The 20,346-nt window shown below is 62.6% G+C and overlaps 1 protein-coding gene across 3 annotated transcripts; it reads right to left on the reverse strand.

The window, feature by feature from the left end:
* Nucleotides 1-3,928: 3,928 nt before the first annotated feature.
* POFUT2 (protein O-fucosyltransferase 2) lies at nucleotides 3,929-15,884 on the reverse strand. 3 transcript variants are annotated; one of them, XM_057545914.1, is made up of 9 exons: nucleotides 15,601-15,881; nucleotides 14,003-14,253; nucleotides 11,909-12,053; nucleotides 11,209-11,319; nucleotides 8,835-8,901; nucleotides 6,966-7,091; nucleotides 6,498-6,678; nucleotides 6,222-6,345; nucleotides 3,929-5,197 (listed from the first exon to the last, which is right to left on the reverse strand). In XM_057545914.1, exons 1-9 carry the CDS (start codon nucleotides 15,729-15,731, stop codon nucleotides 5,041-5,043), a joined length of 1,293 nt encoding a protein of 430 aa, XP_057401897.1. In that variant the 5' UTR covers nucleotides 15,732-15,881; the 3' UTR covers nucleotides 3,929-5,040. The 3 variants fall into 3 exon arrangements, with proteins under 3 accessions (XP_057401897.1, XP_007172710.2, XP_057401896.1); XM_007172648.2 differs by having other exon boundaries at nucleotides 3,929-5,194; nucleotides 15,601-15,876; XM_057545913.1 differs by lacking the exon at nucleotides 3,929-5,197 and adding an exon at nucleotides 5,312-5,838 and having other exon boundaries at nucleotides 15,601-15,884.
* Nucleotides 15,885-20,346: the final 4,462 nt, after the last annotated feature.

Here is a 20,346-nt window from a genome sequence, read left to right on the forward strand (position 1 = left end):
GGGGTTTTATCTTGTTCCTTCATCTGGTACATAGCCCTCTGCCTTTTTATCTCATCTATCTTCCTGTGAACGTGGTTTTAGTTTCAGAGGCTGCAGGATTGTAGTTCTTCTTGCTTCTGCTGTCTGCCCTCTCGTGGATGAGGCTATTTAAGAGGCTTGTGCAAGGTTCCTGATGGGAGGAACTGGTGGTGGGTAGAGCTGGCTGTTGCTCTGGTGGGCAGAGCTCAGTAAAACTTTAATCCACTTGTCTGCAGATGGGTGGGATTGGGTTCCCTCCCTGTTGGTTGTTTGGCCTGAGGCGACCCAACACTGGAGCCTACCTGGGCTCTTTGGTGGGGCTAATGGCGGACTCTGGGAAGGCTCACACCAAGGAGTACTTCCCAGAACTTCTGCTGGCAGTGCCCTTGTGCTCATGGTGAGGCACAGCCATCCCCCGCCTCTGCAGGAGACCCTCCAACACTAGCAGGTAGGTCTGGTTCAGTCTCCTATGGGGTCACTGCTCCTTCCCCTGGGTCCTGATGCACACACTACTTTGTGTGTGCCCTCCAAGAGTGGAGTCTCTGTTTCCCCCAGTCCTGTCGAAGTCCTGCAATCAAATCCTGCTAGCCTTCAAAGTCTGATTCTCTAGAAATTCCTCCTCCCATTGCCAGGCCCCCAGGTTGGGAAGCCTGACCTGGGTCTCAGAACCTTCACTCCAGTGGGTAGACTTCTGTGGTATAAGTGTTCTCCAGTCTGTGAGTCACCCACCCAGCAGTTATGGGATTTGATCTTATTGTGATTGCGCCCCTCCTACCATCTCACTGTGCCTTCTCCTTTGTCTTTGGACGTGGGGTGTCTTCTTTGGTGAGTTCCAGTGTCTTCCTGTCGACGATTGTCCAGCAGGTGGTTGTGATTCTGATGCTCTCGCAAGAGGGAGTGAGCACACGTCCTTCTACTCCGCCATCTTGAGCCAATTTCCTTTGGAAGTCAGTCTTTAAATAACATCTTTGAATTTTCCAGTCCCTTACCTTCCTTGCTTGGTTGGAAAGGACCAAGTGACTGTCCTGGGTGTCTCTGAGCGCTGGTGACGGTGTTGCAAGAGTTAATTGGCTGTGTCATCACCTCACTGAACAAGGACCTGGCTTAATCACAGAGATGACAGGCAGGCGGGGCGGGATGTGAATATTTATCTCAGGCCGGGCCTCGCTGCTTGGTTGAGCTGCCGCCTGCCTTCGAGGTCAGGGGAACAATTTTAGAACAGCAGCCACTGTCTCCTGCCCACGTGCCTGCCTCCCTGACCTTCTCCGCAGATGAGGAGATGAATCCCTGAAAGTTCAAACGTCCAGGTTCTACACTTCCCCTTTGTTTTTAAAAGGTTAACGATGAGTGATGAGTGGGTTTGTCAGACATCAGCTGGAGCAGGCCTGAGGGGTCCAGAGGAGAGCTGGGAGGGGCTTTGCTGAGGCCCCGCCTCACCGTGTGACAGCCCCCAAGTCCCTCCAGGAGAGTGGGCCGTGGGCTGGAGCAGCTCAGGGCGGCCGTCAGCCCTGGTCATCTCCCATCTGCTCCTCCCCACCTTCTGACCAGGCCCCTCTGGCATCTGGGTCTCCCTCGCCCTCCACCTGCAAAGGTCTGTCTCGGGGCACCCAGCCTGGCCCGGCCCGTGTGGGGGGTCCTTTCTGCCCCCACCCACACACAGCTGCCCAAGCCCACTCCACAGCAGGAACCTTTGCTGATGGCCTCGGGGCTCCGAGACTTTGGGGCTCCCACCACATTGGGCTGGGACCTGCCTCTGCTTCTCCAACAAGCTAGGCGGGTGCCCCTCCAAACTCCGGGCCTAGCACTGCCGCCCTCCTCCGAGGCTCTCCCGCCAGGCCCAGCACCGGCTGGCCCTGTGCGCTGGACGCGCTCCCTGACCATCACCTAAGGCCCTGGTCTTTCCTCGAGCAGAGGCCTCCCCAGCGCCCACTCTCCCGACTCCATCAGGACACCCAGGCCCGGGGCGGGGGTTTGGGGGGTGCTCAGTGCCCAGGGGGTGAATGAGGGGTCCGCGTGCAGCCCAGAGGGCACCTCGGGATCACGTGGGTGGTCTTACACCAGTGACCCCTCTGTGAAGTAGAAAAGCAGGATGACAGCACCACCACCACCCAGAGAATCAGTCCCCAGGTGAAGCTGGGAATGTTCTGCGACCGCTTTCCTAACCTAGACTGCGTCGTGATGGCGTCCCCAGCCCGGATGGGTGAGGAGCCTTGTGCTGGAAGGCCCGGCCCCCAGGCTGCAGGCTGTCCGCGCCCACTGCACCACCCTCCGTCCTGGGAGGGCCGGGCCGAGACGCAGGGCCCGCGTGGCCCCTCTGGCTCAAGGTCAGACAGCCAGGCTTGCCCTCCCCCATCCACGTCCCCGTCCCCGTCCAGGCGGTCCTGCGAGCGGAGGAGCACCGCCCCGACCCCCCGACAGCTGGACTCACAACAGACCCCGCCGACGAGCGCCTGCTGCCCACAGGAAGCGAGAGACAATTAAGGGTCATCATTCCACAGAGGGGGGCTTCCGTTCTCCTTCAGCTCACGGGGAAGGTTCTCTGCTGAAATGGGGTCTCTGGAGGCCCCTGGGCTTTGAGAGCACAGACTGATCATCATAAGAAAACAATCTCCCACGACACACTCACGCCTCGCCCAGGGATGGGGACAAAGGTGCCACCTCGCAGAAATTCCCCTCGGAGCCCGGAGCCTGGCCCGTGGTGCAGGGGAACCGGCCCCGCACGGCTGGGGTCCCCAGGGAGCCACAGTGGCACGGCTCCCCCACTGTCCCCTGGACCTGATGCCCTGATCTAGCGGGACTGTCCAGGCCAGCGATGCAGGGATGCGCTCTGTGACCAGGCGGTTTATTTATAAGCCCCGGTGCAGCGCCGACCCTGTGACCTCAGAGTCGGGCACGAAATCAGGGCGCAGGGTGGGGCGGCCCCGGATGTAGGGAGGTGGCTCTGCGTCCGGGAACCCCCGGCCTGCAGAGGGCGGCTGCCGTCCCTGGGGGGGCCTCTGGGGCCCTCGGGGGACACTCACCACGCGTGCCCCCGCTGAGGCGGACAGCGACCCCATCCCACCCCCTCCGGCTCGCCTTCCTTCACCCTCGATGTGTTTCGGAAATTCCGACGACGGCACGACGCGCTCCAGACAGGCTCTGACGATGCCCTCCTGCGGCCTGCCCGGTGCCCCGTCAGACACGGCAGAGCCGAGAGCGTGGGCAGGCCTGGGGCCGGGGAGGCCCACGAGGCCACGGCTCCTCCCGTCTCCTCTGTCAGGACGGGGGTGCGATGCCCGGAGGCCGCCTCCTCCTCTGGCCCCGCCCGCGGTCAGGGTCCCCACCGGCTGCCCCTCCCCCTCGGCCCTTCCATGTGGCCAAGACCACAGGCCCCGGCCCCACGTCCTTCCAGCAGCTGAGACGCCACCTCCCGACCACCCACCCCACGTCCGGCGGCCCTGACAGAGCCACCTGGAGCCCGGCTTCCAGGCTGTCCCCCGCTTCTCCACAGACCCCCGGCGGCCCCCACCCTCACTGCCCCTGAGACTCACCCCTGCCCCCTCCGCCGCGTGGCCCGCACCCACTCCCGGAGCTCCCTGCCTTCCCACCACGTGCCCTGCCCTCTAGGGTGGGGTTTCGCTGGCTGGTCTTTCCCAGCAGGATGCAGACCCCAGGGAGGCTCCACTGCTGCCCCCTCGGCACCTAGACGACAGCAGTTCTCAAACCTGTAGAACCGCGCGCTCTTTCCAAACAAGCCTGGCGGCCAACGTGCAAAGAACGAAGAGCCGGCGGGGCAGGCTGGCGCCTCCACGATGCTCACGGCCGTGAACACCGACGACGACACAGCTTTTCTTAAAAAGGAAGGGAGCGGCCAAGTCCAAACGCTTGGACCAGCGCTCAGCCCAAAGAGAATGCACGCTGGGAAAAAGCACCGTTTCTAGAAAACGTATTTTATTAATACTTCATGTACAAACAGACAAAGAATAAATATCTCGCGGTTTCACCCGGCACGGCGGTGACACCGCAGGACCCCGCTGTGTGACCAGGGCCTCTCCAGAGCTCAGGGAGGAGACGCCGGGTGGCCGGGGCCCAGACTCATGGGTTCTGCAGGGCTCCCGGCGCCCACGTCGCCAGTCACCCCAGGTGTCATGGCAAGTTGGGCGCCTAGTCGGAGGGGACGGGGTGGGGCCCCAGCAGTGCCCTCACGGCAGCTCCCTCGTGGCGGCCGTGCTGAAGTCCCAGCACAGGGCTCTGCAGACTGGCCTCCGCCCCGCGTGCAGCAGCTGCTCCCCAAGATACCTTCCGAGGCTGGAGTGACCCCGCTCCTCTCGGCCGCACCCCTGCCCTCGCGCGGGGATCGAGGACGAGCATCCGGCCACCCCTCGTACTGCTGTGGCCGGCACAGACCAGACAGCCTGGACAGCTGGATGGACCCTGCAGACAACCGGGGGGCTCCGTCCCCGTGAGCACACAAGGCACCGGGACTCGCCAGGGAATGTTCCGACGCTCTGGCCCAGGCAGTGGGGGCGGATGGGGCAAGGGCATCACAGGCCCCCAAAGGCCTCAGACCGGCCCCGTGACGTGGCGCTTCGCCCGCCGCCCAGCTGGCACGGGGTCCCACGGGGGGAAGCGCAGGACCAAGGGCCCCGCTCTGTGGCACACGGGGGGCCAGCACTGTGGCTGCCGCCCGGGACAGGAGCGGCCCAGGCGCCAGGCCTGCCCGACGCCGCGGGAAACGCTCCTGACCACGGTCAACGAGGACAAGCCGGCACCTCCGAGGCATCACGGGGGCCTCGCTGGCCGCGGAGACACGGCTCCGGATCCGGAGCCAACAACCCGCATCCCGGGGAAGCGGCGGCTCTGGGTCACGCCCGACAGGTGGGCCTGGGGAAGGCAGGGCGGACGCAGCGCGGCTCCGCAGGGCTCCCGGGCCTGAGACCGGAGAGGGGCCAGCCCGCTGCCCAGCCGGGGGTCCCTGCCCCGGCGGCGCCACCTGTCCTAAGGGCAGCTGCGAGCCCGCGTGTGGGGCGCCCGCGGGCCGGCTCAGTACGCGATCCTCCAGTGCGTGGGCTGCTCGCACGCCTTCTCCTCGTCCCCACAGAACCGGTTGTATGTCGTCTTGGGGTCCAACCCCAGGATTTCTCTCTCCTCATGAATTCGAAAGGAGAACGTGGAGACCGAAGTGCCGATAAAAAACCTGCTGAGAAATGTGAGGTCACCGGGGCTGCGCAGCAAACCTGCCAGCCACGCCCACCCCCGACCCCAGGTGCCCGCCCGGCCCCCCACCCCAGTCTCCTCGGCCGGGGCTCCCCGTGGCCAATCGCCACCACGCGGCCTGGGCTGGAGGAGCCCGGAGGCCAGGCTGCGGCAGCCGCAGGTGCTCGGGTGACAGGTCCTGCACCGGGGGCAGGCTCGGGCCACTGCTAGACCTCGGCTGCTTGGGGCAGGGGCTCAGGGCCAAGCTCAACCTGCCAGGCAGGCCTCCCCGCTGAGGGGCGGAGCTGCAGCTGGAGAAGGAAGAAACCCCCCTCCAGGGACGGCATCTTGGAACACACGTGCCGGAGGTCTGCTCCCTGTCACCGCCAGGTTTGAGCCCAAGGCGGGCGGGGAAGAGCGAAGCCCCGAACCCCATTCCCCCGCCCCCCACCAGCAGAACCTCGGGGCCGAGGGGCAGGGCTCAGAGCACAGGGCCGGGCTGGGGCTGCTCCCTGCACCCCTGGTGGAGCTGAGCCCGCCCTCACCCCTCTGCTCAGCCTGCAGGAGGTGTCCCCTGGAACAGGACAGGGCACACGTCTACCTGGGAAACCACACACGCCCCTGCACCCAGCATGTCTGAGAATTCTGGAAGGAGAGAGAAAATCACCTACTCTGCTCTGATTTTCCACTTTACTCCAAGTGCCCTACTCACCCCAGCCCTGCCCTCCCAGCGCTGGTGGGAAGATGAGCCCCAGCGGAACCCCCGAGGCCCGGGCCCAAGTCCCTGTGGGCAGCTCGCCTCCCGTGACAAGGACGGGACACTGGGCAGGGTGCCCCGCGGGTGCCCGAGATGTACCTGGGGACCAGGACTCAGGGGCGGGCGGAGCGGGCACGGCCCCTCCCCCGAGACAAGACGTGACAGAGGAGAGGCCCCGGGTGAGGCAAGGAGGGCCGAGCTGGGGGTCTGCACGTGAGGACTCAGCCTCTGACACGGGCTAGGCATGTACGTGGCGGGAGGGGCTGCTCACCGGGCGTGTGCGCAGACCCACTGGTCCACGATGGCGACGCCCCCGTCCTTGTAGAGCTCCAGCTCCTCCCACGTGGGTTCGAACCGCACCATCTCGGGCAGCAGCCTCCGGAGCCCATCCAGCTCTGCAGGTGCATCACGGGAGGTGACGGGGCCGCAGGAGACATGCGTGTGCATGCGCTCACACTGCAGGACCACGGAGAGGGGGACGAGAAGCACAGAAACACGACCCCCTCCCATTAACTGTGGGAGAAACAGACGGATGGAAGCCATGTACCCTTCCTGGCGGCATCCGTGGCCACGAACACCTTGTCCAGCTGGTGGGTCTTCATGAGGCTGCGGATCCTCCTCACGGCCCCCTCCAGGCTGGGCACGTCCTCCCTGTGCCCCCAGATGAAGTCCTTCCTCCTCAGGTGGACGCCCAGGTACGGGCCCCCCAGCGAAGAGCCCAGCTTGACCTGGTGGAGGAGGACCCGACAGGCTGGTGACGATCGGGCGGGACGTGGGGGGCCTGATCGGGTCCATCTAGGGACCGATTGCTGACCAACGTCCCTACACCTGCACCAGGACAGGGGGCTCGCTGCTGACGAGCGGCGCCTCTGGCGACTGGGGCAGTGGGGCCGGGCAGCCCCGTGACAGACAAGGTGCCCCGTTCTGCCCTTTCCTGAATGAGGGGATTAGTTGTCAGGTGTCTGAAGAGATAAAATGCGTGCCCCCAACCAAGGATTACAGAGGTGGGGGCTACCTTCATCTTGGTCCAGTCCTCCTCGAAGGGGATCCTGTCGGCCGCGTCCGTGGAATTGAGGTACCTGCTCCGGAACTCGTCCCCCACGGCCCGCAGGTGCTTGGCGAACACCATGCTGCGCCGGGTCTGCGGGTGCAACGGGCCGTGAGCCCCTGCCCCGGGGTCCCCGCCCGTCACCCCCACCCCCACCCCGGGGTCCCCACCCATCAACCCTCCCCCCCCCGCCCCGGGGTCCCCGCCCGTCACCCCTCCCCCCCCACCCCGGGGTCCCCGCCTGTCACCCCTCCCCCCCGCAGGTGCCGAGGGGGGGTCACCACCCTTCAGGGCCGGCGGGGACCACATGCTGTCATGAGGCACAGAACCACCGTGTCCACGTGTTGACACCTCTGCGCTTCCGCAACAACCCGCCCAGGAGGCACCCAGGTCGCGCGTCCAGGGAGCAGGGTCCCACCTGGGGGCCTCTGCCTGCCAAGCCCGCCCACAGGAGGCATCAACGACCCCCAGACAGGGCAGACCCTGAGAGCTGGGGGTCAGGGGCTGCAGAGGGGGCATGACACCCACTTCCACAGGTGGAAGAAGGACCAGACAGGCTGAGGCTGGTGACGACTGGGCGGGACTTGGGGGGCCTGACGGGGTCCATCTAGGGACTGATTACTGACCAACGCCCTGCAGGGACAGGACAGGACGCGGTCCAGGGACGGACCTCACCACATGCGGGGCTGCCCTTCATCGTGAATTAGGTGCAGAGATTACAGGATACCAACTGCATTTTTTTGACACCAAATACCATGTTTTTCTTTTTCAAATATTACCTGCCATAAATAATAAACCTGCACCTCAATTAACAGACCTGGGAGCCCCTGTGGCAGAAAATACCATGCCCACCATGTGGAAATGGGGGTGGGGGGCATGGCCACGGGGCTCTGTCCACACCGTCGGCAGTGCCAAGGTGCAGAGATCCGGGGAAACTGGTTCCCGCACAGGGGCCTTGGGAGAAGCGACACATCCACTGGGAGCCCCAGACGAGGGGGGCGCAAATCCCCGCGGGGAGGGGAGAAACCAGGCTGCAAAGTATCTGCCTTGAGGGAGCTCAGCGCTCATTTTTAATTTAAGAAAGCTGTAATTTGCCTAAAAACTTCTACTTCACTTCAACAATACACAAATGCCCCTTCTAAGATCAGTTTCTGCACAGGTCCCAGGACCTGGGGGAGCATGGGAGCCGAGTGGGGCAGACCCCGTGTCCCCTGCAGCCCACCCACCCTGATGCCCCTGGAGGCTCCTTCGCCCGGCAGAGCCCCCGACAGGCCAGGCCGACTTCACCTGGGTCCCCACCTTGCAGCCAAAGGTTCTTCTCAGGGAACGTCTGACGCTTTTGCCAAACTGTTGCACCGGCCCCCGTCGGCAGAACTGCACCTCTTTTCCAAACCAGACGCCTGATGACTAAGCCGTCCCCACCCCCAGGAGGATGGGAGAAGCCTCTCGCCCACCCGCCTCACTGTCACCGTCTGTGCACCCAGAGCCAGCGCTTCCCCGTCAAAGCAGAGCCCAACTCCGCTATTAAGGACTCGGGGCACAGAACGCCCCACCTTGCAACGCTGAGGACACACGGCCGGAGCTCTAATTCCAGGTTCTGAGCGCGTCAGCAGGAAAGGACAGCCGATGCAGTGCAGGAGTGGGGGCCTGGGACGCCCCAGCCCGCGCCCTGGAGCACCTCCTTGGGCAGGGGCAACGCTCACCGGTGGGCCCTCCCCCACGCCTGCTAAGCGCCTCATCGGGTTAGTCAGCAAGGCGGAAAGCAAGAGCTGCTGAGGGCCTTGGGTTTTCCAAGACTAAACACACGTACGGAGATGCTCGCCACGCAACACTCACGTCCCAGTACTCCTTCCCTCCGTAGTGGTCGTGAAGGAGATTTTCGGCTCGGTCTAACATCACGGACCTATTTTTAAACAACAGGAAAAGAAGGTTTTCATGTTCACACTGGGTGCGTCTGGGCAAATCTCTGCTGAGCCTCTCACAGGCAGCTGCCTGCAGAAGCTTCTGATTCCTAAGTGGCTCTAAACATCGACGGACTCTCTCCTGTCCCAACCACTGAACTGGCTGAGCTACCAAGCTCGCTTGTGACTCTCAACGCAAAAAAACCCACAAGTAAACAAAACATAAAATTAGCAAACGGAACCCAGCAATATATTAAAAGGATGACACACATGACAAATGGAGTTCACACCAGGAATGCAAAAATGGTTCAGCATTAGAACATCTATGGCTTAACTCATCATGTTACTGGATAAAGGGCAAAGCCATATAATGATGGCTACCCCAAAGGAACAAAACTCAGTATTTACTCTTATTTTTAAAAATCACCTTAATGAAAGAGTCCTTATCACGGTTGTATTTCTCCAGCCAAAAGCCAGCCCCTTCTTCAGGGAAGGAACAACTCCCTCCTTGCAAAGCGAGGGGCAGGAAAGGTGGTCTGCCTGAGCTAATCCAGCAACCTGAAGAATCAGCACACGTGGAAAGGACCCTCCAGCAACAGGCCACGTGTGGGAGGCGGCGGCCTGCGTCTCCCCTGGGGTCTAGGAGCAGCGTGGCCCCGGCGGCATCCCTGACAGCGTCTGCTGCTGAATTTGCTACCAGGCCGCCTGCCCTTTCCTCGCTGACCTTTAGAAGCTCTGCCTGTACCTGACCCAGCCCTGTACGGACTGACGTGACTGACGTGCTACAAGCCCCCCTCTCTGTGGTTTGCCTTTCCATCTTGTTAACGCCCTCTATTGACGGACAAGGCTTATTAATTTTAAGGTAACTGAATGTATCAACCTTCTCTCTCTGGTCAGTGCTTTTCACATCTTGAGTTTTCTGCATGGTGGGGGTCCCCCCCACCCCCGTCGAGCCTCGTGGGTCTCAGCGCCGCCCTCTCCCCGCTGTCAAGCCCCCTGCGTCTCTCTTAAACAGAGGGGCCTCCGGGCACAAGTCTGTCCTGGGCTCAGCTCCCCTTACTCACAAATGGGACTCAGAAGAAACGGTCCCACAGCCCAAAGCTTCAGCCAGATCTGCTTTTGAAATGCGAACAGTTGTAAGACGAGTAACGCGGGGCCCCAGCAAGCGGTACCCTCAGCAACCTCGTCTCTCACATGGAGCTGGGACCCACCGCGCAGAGCAGGCGTCTGCTACCTCCGTGGACCCACTTGCGTTTTGCTGACACAGGCCCGGGGGGGACCCGGCCTGGCGTTCTGGCACACCGGGGCCGTGCTGGGACAGTCTGCACCTTCCTGGGCCCCGGAGAGCACAGGAGGCCTGCCCTGTGCATGCGCAGGCTCAGGGACACTGAAGGTGGCTAAGAGGAGGAGCCCTCTCAGGGTCCCCATGTCCCCAGCAACTCACACCTGCAGGGAACTCCTAGGACCCCTGCCTAGAAACCAAGCAGGAGCCCCCTCCTGAGGAGCTCGCCCGGAACCCCAGCCCTCCCCGCTGACCCTCTGGTGGCAGGGCGGGCACGTGGCTGGTCTTCTGCTTCCAGGAGGAACCGGCCACGCACACACACTCCCAACACGCGAGGCCAGGAGTAGCCGCCAGGGCGGTGTGTCCAGGAAAGGCCTGAGCTGTTCCTCTGACCACTCACAGCTCAGGCTTCGAGGAGGCCGGCGAGAGAGCCTGATTTCAGGGGTGGCCCCGAGGGGAAGCACTCCTCGCCCATGCGGAACCTCCAAGGCCAGCTCCGGGCTGCCGCCCCAGCCCCGGTCACTCAGTGGTCCCTTCAAAACCCTCCTGGCCCCGCTGGGCCCGCTCTTGTCCCGGCCCTCCCCTTGCCGCAGCCTCACGACCCCACGGCCCTCATCCCCGTCCCCTCTTACTGCCCGCCCCCCTGCCCCTATGTCCATCCTCACGCCCTGCTGCGTCCAGCAGGCCCCCGCTCGCCCCACCACCTCCGACAGGACCCCAGGGCAGGATCCGGGTGTAAATCCGACCGCACCACCCACCAGAGGTGGGACCAGAGACCCCCATCGTGAGGCTCAAAACCACAGCCGCTCTGAGCAGCACCGGGAGGAGAACAGCCGCGGTCGCCCCACCTGGGGGCTCCCCTAGATCCCAACTGCGGAACCCCCGGCTCGAGGGGGTGGGGGAGGGGATGAGGTCTGACCCTCCGGCGACGCCCGCAGGCCAGCCAGCAGGACGGAGCACAGGCACACGTGGACACGCTCACACACGTGCCCTCGCACCAGCCATCACCCAGAGACCATACACTCACCGTGCGGACGTGTTTCTCAGAAGCACAGGGGCGATGATGGAAGCCGATCCCTGAACAGACAGACAGGAAACGTTTAAACCCCGCGTCTCTTCATAACCCCAAAACCATCCTCTGGAAAACAAGACCCACGGCACCCGGTTAGTGTGGTTTCTTTTTCCGCGGGCAGTAAGTAAAGTCTACACGCACGGCCTGATCTGGATAAACTCAGCTGGTTCTCTTAGTTCACCAATAAGATTTCACAACTTATTGGTCGTGATCACAGGCAGTGACCTTGTGGAAATCTTTGAAGAAACCACAAATTTCATCTGATCTGATGAGACCACGGAAGCTCTCTTCAGGAATCTGGACGGTACGATGACAGGAAAGCAGGGGCGGCCCGGAAGGAGCCCGGCGGAACGAACGCTTACGGGCCAGGGCCAGTTCTGACGGTAACTGTCCTTAAAGCAGCTGTGCTCTCAGCAGCTTCTGAGCTGCTCCAAGTCTAGAACCGGATTACTCTGGTCCCCCGTGCGGGGGGCGCTTTGGGCGGGTTGGGGAGGACACAGCAGCACGTCCACAGGCAGCTGTTCTGATGGCAGCTCAGTCTGGGGTGACAACACCGCCACGACCACGTTCAAGTACATTAAACAGCACGGGAAAAGGTAAGTGTGTCTCAGCCAGGTATTTCTAAACCAGCCTGAGTTCCCGAACGCGGAGGTACCTGTAATACTCGTGCTTGTCCTGCGAGTAAAGGGGCGGCTCGATGCAGGGCCGGCTGTCGATCTTCTCCTCCCAGGCCCCCTCCTTCCAGCCCTCTGCATAACCTTGCAGGACATAGACCTGGTCAATGAAGGGCCCGCCAGACTCTGCAGGAGACAAGGACAGGAACGGTGACCACAGCACACACTGCGGCGATACAGAGAAGTACCGCTGTATTTAACGCCACCGCCTTCCCAAACAGGACTGGAGGAAGCTCACAAAAGCAGAGATGATGGAACAAGTGACCTCGGGACATGGGGGTCCCTCAGGGGACGGGAGGGCTGCCTGGGGGGGGCTGTCCAGGAGCCAGCAGCTCCTCTGGGCCGCTCAGCGCCCTGACCTCTTACAGCATCCGGCCTTGCCTGGGCCCCCGTCTCTTTCCAGCCACACCCCCACCTCGCCGTGGGCGGGGCCAGTCCCCACGACGGCCGCAGGCTGCCCTCGCTCTGCCCCTCTCCTCTCCTGCAGCTGCCCGCCTGTGGTGCCTGGAGCCCATGGGGGTGCTCCTTCCCTGGGACGCCTGAATAGCTGACCCGCCTGGACCGTCCCCTCCGGGGCTCGTTCTCGACCCCCGTGAGGCCACTCAAACTGCATCTCCCCGAAAAGGATGCCTTCCCAGTCCACGGCCACCGCCCAGCACTCCGCACCCCTGCCTGCTTTCTCGTCCTGTGGCTCTGGTCACTGCCGCGAGCGCTGTGGGTCCCCGCCGCTTACTCATGCTCTGCCCCCGCCCCCAACAGGAGGCCCCGGAGAGCAGGGGCCTGTGTCCCCCTCACCCACTGCTCTCCCACACCTGGAGCCTCCCAGCCACGACTCGGCGACAAGTGAAGATGTGCTCACAGGTGCGACGACGGAGCGCACTGACGAGAGAGCCACAGCGAGTGACCCGGTGTCTCGTCCACACTCTCTCTGGCTTGGGCACGAGGCCCGGGCTCTGGGGCTCCTCCTACGGCGGGGCGGGGGGATGCGACACCGGGGCTGAGACGCCGGCCTGGAGGCCTTCCGGGCGTGACGCCCCATGCCTGTCCCATCTGCAGCAGGAAAACTGAGCTGGTCAAGGCCGGTCTGCCACCGCCACAGTGTCACCCGGGGGCTCGGTCCCCACCCCCACTGCCTGGCCCGAGGGACACGGCCTGCAGAGAGGCAGGGACGACACCTGTCTGCAGTCACTAAGCACCCCTCGTGGCCAAGGCGCCACCGTGCTGGCAGGTCAGGGGCCGGTCCCCTGGGCGCCAGGGCCCGTGCGGACGAGGCCGAGCCTGCTTCCCGGGCTGAGTCGGGTCAGGCAGGCTGCTCCCCAGCCGGAGCGCAGACGGCAGCAGGTCGCCCGGTGGCCCTGCAGCCTCAGCGGAGCCCCACACGGAGGACGTCCCCGCGGGGCAGGGTCTGCGGTGCAGTGAGAACAGCACCTGACAAGGAGGACGTGTGGGCCCGGCCTCCGCGGGAGCAGCGACGCTCAGGCCGCCAGGCCCTCGCACAGAAGCGCTAAGACCGCCACTCGGGACCTGTGACTTGCTCTTCGGGGCCGCTCCAGGGATCGGGGCAGAGGTGTCCCTGACCGTTTATGTCTTCTCAATAAAGCAACGGTGAGCTCTAAGAGCCTTCATTCTAAGAAATCTTCAATTCTTTCCTCTTAAAAACACTAAAATGAGAAGGCTGACCAGAACCAAATGAGACAGGACGTGTGGTCACACGTCTCCACCAGCACCCAGCCAATGCCACACATGCAACATGTCTTCCTTCAGGTAAGAACAGCCCGGCCTGCGTAGGGGGAGGCCTGTGGTCCTGCCCCCCCATCACAGCTCCAGCTCACCAGGCGGCCGGGGTTTTCAGACGCGAGGGGACACATAGCTCACATGCTTCAGATCTATTTCCCTAGAAAACCTATGGAAAGGTCAAAATCGCTGGTAGTGGGGGAAACGGAAGCAGGGCCCCTAGGCAGAGCAAAGGCCCAAGGGGAGACGACCCAGCTGGCTGAGGTCTCGGGCCTGGCCTGACGTTCACGCCCAGACCAACGCCCGCCCGGCCCCAGTTACAGGACCGCCGCCCGCCTCACCTGCAATGAACTGCTCATACTCAATGACGGGGATGTTTCTACTGAGACTTGGAAGGTCAAAAAAGTCGGACCAGGGAATCCGGACCTGGTGAATGTCGGGGCTCTTCCAGTGGTAGAGACGGCCCCAGGGGGGCAGCACCAGCACCCACTCCTCAGTCTTCAGCAGAGTCTTCAGGAGGGAGGCGACTCGGATGTAGACGTCCCTGCGGAGGTTGAAGCCCTCCGGGGGGTTGACGTCGTACAGAAGATACCTGGCAGGGAGGGCAGGAGAGTGGTTCTTCAGGGCCAAGGCTCTGCACAGAAAACCCAACACCCCACGTCCACGGCCTAGCGCCCGACTCCAGGCACGGTCCGTAGCTTCTGGTCTGTAACGTGGAGGCGGCGGCCCACCCGTTTCTAGGGGACCAGTCACTTAAAGAGCCCGCAAGTAGGAGCAGAAGACCTCTCAGTATCCGTTTAACCACCAGCAATAATTCACAGCTGAGACCAGCAGAGTCTCGCAGCCAGAATCTCAGCACTCACCCTCCAGGGGTTCTCAAACTTCTTGGTCTACAGACCCCCTCACATTCTTAATGATTACCGAGGACCCCAAAGGCTACTGTTTATGTGGATTAAATCTATCGATAATTCCTGATTTAGAATTTAGAGCAAGAACTTTAGAAAAGTATTTATGAATTCCCTTAAAAATAACAAAAATAAACATATTACCTTTATCATTAGCATTTCCAAATTTCCAAATGAAAAATAAGTATATTTTTCAAGACAAAAATCATGAGGGACAAGAGCGGCACTGTTTTTAATTTTTGCAAATCTCTTTTTGGTCTGGTGATTGCTGGATTCTCCTGTCTGCTTCTTCATTCCCTGTGGTATGGTATCACAGGCCAGGTGGTCTCTGGAAAAACTCCACAGTAAACTCTCGAGAGAGTGTGTGCAAAAGGCAGATGATATCCTGGCCTTTCTAAGAAAACGGCCTGGCACCTCTGGGATCCCTGGACACACTTTGAGAACGGCTGCCCTATGTAAAGCAAGACTTCTCTACACAAGCCGCAGGCAGGAGACCTCAGCTTCTGCTATGTCCTCACAGCTCCCTTCTCTGCATCTCCGTTACTGCAAACGAGGCCATGCTGTGATCCCTGGCGTGAGCCTCCAATCCCCCAAGCCTGCCAGGAAGAGGCCCATCTACCATCCTGACGTCCCGCACCCAGCAGTCTGTTTTCGGTCAAGCCCTCAGTAACTGCTGAATGGCACTGACGTTTGTCTCTTATTCCTGAGACTTATCTATGAAACAACCAACACCTGGATGGGACGGATATTCTGCAGGTAAACAAAGCTGGGCTTTCTTAAGAACCACCCCATTCGAACATCTGATTCAGGGGCTCCTCGAACTCCAGGGAGGGCCCGCATCATGTGACAGGGGCCCCCGGCCTGCCCCCTAACGCGGACCTGCAGCCTGCCCTTCCGGGGGGCTCGCGGCCCCAGGCCAGGGGTCCCGAGAGGCGAGGGGAGACCGAGGCTCCACCGCTCCGTTTCCCGGCCCTCCGAGCCCCGCCTCCCGGTTCGCCGGGTCCCTGCCCACCGGCCCAGCCGAGGACGTTTACCGTCTGCGGGACGCCGCCCCCGACAAGATGTCGGCTGCCGACTGGCCGGGCCAGAACTCCTCGCCCGAGGCCGAGGCCGGCGGCCAGGATACCGCCCCGAGTAGCACGCAGAAGACGCCGAGCGCCGCCATGGCCCCGGGCGGCCACGCACTTCCGGTGGCCGTGCCCCGCCCCGGAAGTGCAGCCCGCCCTCGTGGAGAGCTTCGCCTGTACCACGGCAACGCCACGGGGCCCACCTAGGGCATGAGTCCTGCTTGATCCCGAGTCGGGAAGTTCCTGCGGCAGAACGGGCGGCAGAACGGGCCGAAGGGGGGCCGGGCCGAGGGGCGGGGGCGGGACTGATGGACAGGTGGACTGGGCCGGGGTGTGGGCGGGGCCGAGACGGGGGCGGGGCCGCGCGGACGTCTCCTCCCGCGGGCCGCGCCGGGTACAGACTGGGGCGGGGCTGGCGCCTGGGGGCGGGTCGGGGGCGGGGCCACGCGTTCAGAAGCGCGGAAGTCCTCACCTGCGGGACGCGCTGGGTACAGGTCGGGGCGGGGCTGGCGCCGAGGGCGGGGCCACGCGGCGTGGGGCGCAGACATCCTGACCTGCGGGCCGCGCGGCCCTCCGCCTGGGGCCCGCTGCTTCCCCTCGCGCCGGACGCGCACAGGGTCAGCGTGCGGGCTGCGGAAGGGCAAGCCAGAGGACTGACCCCAGGCCCGCACGGCTGGCCAGGTGGGGTACCTGAGCCGCAGATCCGGCAGGCCCGCCCGACGGATGGGTCCCAGCGACTCCAGCCAGTGCAGCCACCGTGCCTGTCAGGGCTTCACTCTCTGATGGGGGCACTGGGAGGCCGTATGCAGACCGGAACCAGCTTTCACGCCTGCTCCCTCGCCACAGACCAGGCCTGGCCCCAAGGCCCCTACAGCCCCCTGGCCCGGGAAAGACCACCACGGGGGCTCTGGGAAGTCCAGAAGCCTCCAGTGTGCAACCCTCCAGCCCCCTGAGTTCCCCTCTCCAGGGACACAAACAAAACCCGCATTCCTCCCTTGGACAAGACTGAAGATACCCCCTTACAGACCTACACGTTCTCTCCAGGATGGGTGGCCTGTATGCAACCCCCCGGGAAAGGGAGGGCCTTTCCCTGACCCCTGAGAGCACAGGGCCCTGCAAGGTGGGCTTCCCTGCCCGGCCCTCCTCGCCGGGTGCCCAGAGCGCTGCAGCCACACCAGGCCACAAGCGGCCAAAGGCAGCTGGCCCCTCTCCTCCATCGCTGCCCAGGAGTGCACTGCCCACACTGCTGGGCATTTGGGCCACGTCGGAAGAGCAACAGCTATTTTTGTGGGCAAATATTTGCTCTTTTGAAAAGATTTGAATGCAAAGGGATGAAGCATGCACTTTTTCTGTTGCTCTGGACCCAAACTGAAGCCAAAGCAAGTTTTAGAGAGAGTCACAAAACACCCGGCAACCAAAGATCAACGCTCCCCAGCAAGGGCCACAAGACCAGGGCAGCCCCCGCCCCTCCCACTAGACGTTGGGAGCTGGAGCTCCAGCTGGGACGGAGCTGCCGGAAGACCTGTGATCTCCAGTGCAGGTCCTGGCCCTGCTGCAGACCCTGGGGCCAGCATGGTGACTGCCCCGCTGTTCATTCACGGAGGTCTAGGTGCCCTCTTTGGCCCCTGCACCATTGTTTCTTCTGGAAACACCCCCTAGTGAAAGAGTCCTGGGGACAAGAGAGCCCCGCGTGGTGCCTTGGGGCTCCCGGTGCCAGGCATCCGCTGCCCAGTTCGTTATCTGAGGGACGGGCGCCTCCTCTCCATGGGCCCCCTCCCCTCCCCTCCCCTCCCTTCCCCTCTCCTTCTCTCCCCTCCTCTCTCCTCCTGTATCTCCTGGTCGATCCCTGGATTATGGTCTTTACCAGGAATGACCCAGGAGAGGTTTTATGAGTCTTTAAGAGAAAAAAAGAAATTTTTATACAAATAACTGAAAGTAGGTTCCTCCTTCCCCCTGCGCCATATTCCTTCCAGCGGTTCAGGTTTGTTAACTGGGTGTCAAGTTTCCGAGCCCCTCACCGCTGAGAACGAGCTCCCTCTCGCTCCTCCCCAGGGGCGTGCACCCTTCCACCGGCAGCCTGTCCGCCCACAGCGGCTTGGCCACAAGAGGGCAAGAGAGCCCTTCCCCAAGGCCACCGGAGGGCCTGGAGGCAGTTAGAGGAAGGGCCCCGCCCTGGGCTCGTGGGAGCCTCCAGACACAGAGGAAGGAGCCGGGTTTGGAGCTGGGCCCAGCAGGGGAGTCCAGGTGAGTCCATCTGGCCCAAGTCTTCCCTGCCCAGCGCACCCAAGAGCTACTCCAGGCCCCACGGCCCAGTCCAGCGGACCGCAAAGAGGAGCCCAGGATCCACACCTGAGGTGGGAGAAGGAAGGCCCTTGGTGTGGGGTCCAGGCAGGTGTGTCCTGTGAGTTCTGGGGCCACACCTGTTCAAGCCGGTGCTTCGACCCCTGCTGGGCCCCAGGGCCTCGTTTCCCCAGGTCTCAGAAGGGTCAGTCCTGGGCACCCTGGGTCCCAGCACTGGTGCGGAAGACACAAGAGCAACTTCGAACTGGGAATCTCCAAAGGGGGTTGGAGAGATTCTTCTGGAAGCCAGATTCCAGGGCGAGTCCCTGCCCAGAGCTGGGGACCCTGCTCCGAGCAGACGGCCGCGGTGGGGGGAGGTCCCTTTTCAGAGACGGGGGCAGACGGTGCTTTGGGGGGAGCCCAGTGCCCTGCACCGCCCCCCAGCTTTGTCTAGTGTCCGCAGTTTGACCACCTTCACAAACACCCCCAGCCCACCTGGGGGCAGCCCAGCAGTGGGGGCAGAAGGTGACAGGGGAAGCGCAGCCTCAGGGCTGCCTGGCCCTGCACGGGGTAGGGGCGCCGAGGGTCAGTGAGAACAGGGCGGGGCCGGGCGCCGGGGAGCAGGATGGCAGCCAGTGATGAGAACATGCCAAGGTTGCAGTAAAGTGAACCTGGACCACGGGACACGGGCAGCCTCCACCCGCGGAGGGAGACTGGACGTTTGGGCCCAGCCCCTGAGAAGCCTGAGGGTTGGTGGAGGGTCCCGGGATCCCGAGGAGCAGCTCTCCTGGGGTCGCAGAAACCCCAATACACACATTTCTCACTGATGCTTTCCAGGGCACAGAGTGAGTTACCAGATCCACGTGTTATGAGCTTCGGGACTTAGTGTGGAATCCTGCCCCCCTTGCTCATCACGATTCCTGGAAACAAAGTCCTGGCGTTTGTCCCTGGACGGGCACAGGGGAGCTGACCGCTGTCGGAGTCACTTCTGGGCAGGGAACTTCTGGGTTGGGCTCTGTGGCCATAAGCCACGTGCCAGAAGCATTTCTTAACAGGAGCACCTGGGGGTCGCCTGCCAGGACCTCCCTAGTGGGACAGCCGAGGTGCCCGTGTGACCCAGGCCACCAAGTGACCAAGTTGTAAGGTTGCCGGGGGTTTCCTGGGGGCGTGTGGGTTCCTGTGGTCAGCACGTGGGCCCAGCATCCCTGGGTGGCCTGCCCACGGAGGGGCCTGCCCTCCAGGGTGGCGGCTCACAGCACGTGCAGGAAGGGTGCCCCAGGGCTTCCCGGGGGTCCACAGTGAGAGCGTGATGAGGTGCTGTCCCGCTGGCCGCTCTGCAGGGCTGCTGCGCCTGGGGGTGATGCTGCAGCCTCAGAAGCCCCCCGGCTGGGCCGGGTTCCCCACCTGGCCTTTCCGTGGGATGGAAGGGCCTCTCCTTCTTGGGGTGCAGTCGGGGGAAGCTAGATCCAGCGTGAAAGTCAGCCTGTCACATCCCCCCAAAACAGAGGCTGCGCTATGTCAGTTCATGGAAACAAAAATTGGTCACCCCCAACACAGGTGACTCAGAAAGTTAATTTAGTCACGTTCTGGGTCCCCAGTTCTGGCTCTGGATGCCGGATCCCTGTCCAGTCCTCAGGAGTGGGTTTTCTGCTGGGGGGGCAGGACCCCGAAAACATCTGTGTCTCCATGGGAGCCTCCCTTCCGGCCCAGCTGGGAGGTGGGCTGCAGTGGTGGGAAACCGTGTCTCCCCCAAGCAGAGGGCTACCAGGTCGTGGGGGACAGGGGACTGTGAGAATTTGTCCTACAGCCTTTCTGGGATGAAAACACCAGCAAATGTCAAAAAGTGCGTAATTTGTTTTATCAAACAAGCTGCTTATTTATGTTGGGAGGGCGGGGTTCTCTCAGATGATTGTGTCAACGGAAGCACAGGCAGAGCCGAGAGGGGGGCCTGGGGCTCCTCCTTGGAATGAGGCAGAACGGAGACTTCTGCGGATTTTTGAGGAGGCCCTACCGCAGAGCATGGGGTGACAGCTCCACGTGACCCCTGCCCTGTTTGGCTTGTGCTCTCTGTCTGGCCTGGATTGCACATTCTTCCAGCTGAGTTCCAGAAACTCAGAGGGTGGACTTTGGGGGGTGGCTTTTAGACCAGCCCTTGAGAACTTGGACAGGGGGTGGAGGGGCCTTTGTCCTGAGACCCCCCGGCCTAATCATTGCAGCTGAGACACAATCCCCCCCAGATGCCCCAGGTGACCCCCACTGTGGTCCCCATTCCTTCCCTCTGTTCCCTCCTCACCCCAGATGGAGTGGCTGTTGCTGTCCAGTGTCATGGTGACCCCCCATCGCGTCCCCGTGTCCCCCCATCAATCTCCTTCTCCATCAGGTCGTGTCCCCACCCCTGCTCAGCCTTGTCTCTACAGGTGCTGGAGGTCCAGG

Source organism: Balaenoptera acutorostrata, chromosome 4 (genome assembly GCF_949987535.1).
Source record: "Balaenoptera acutorostrata chromosome 4, mBalAcu1.1, whole genome shotgun sequence".
NCBI classification, from domain to species: Eukaryota; Metazoa; Chordata; class Mammalia; order Artiodactyla; family Balaenopteridae; genus Balaenoptera; species Balaenoptera acutorostrata.

Bases quoted from the DNA above. Each gene is read 5' to 3' on its own strand.
- POFUT2 (XM_057545913.1), bottom strand. From the start codon at position 15,731: ATGGCGGCGCTCGGCGTCTTCTGCGTGCTACTCGGGGCGGTATCCTGG. The intron at 12,054-14,002 runs GTGAGGCGGGCG...TGTCTCCTGCAG, and splicing joins GTATGAGCAGTTCATTGCAG to AGTCTGGCGGGCCCTTCATT. The intron at 6,679-6,965 runs GTAGCCCCCACC...CTCCTCCACCAG, and splicing joins AGGACTGGACCAAGATGAAG to GTCAAGCTGGGCTCTTCGCT.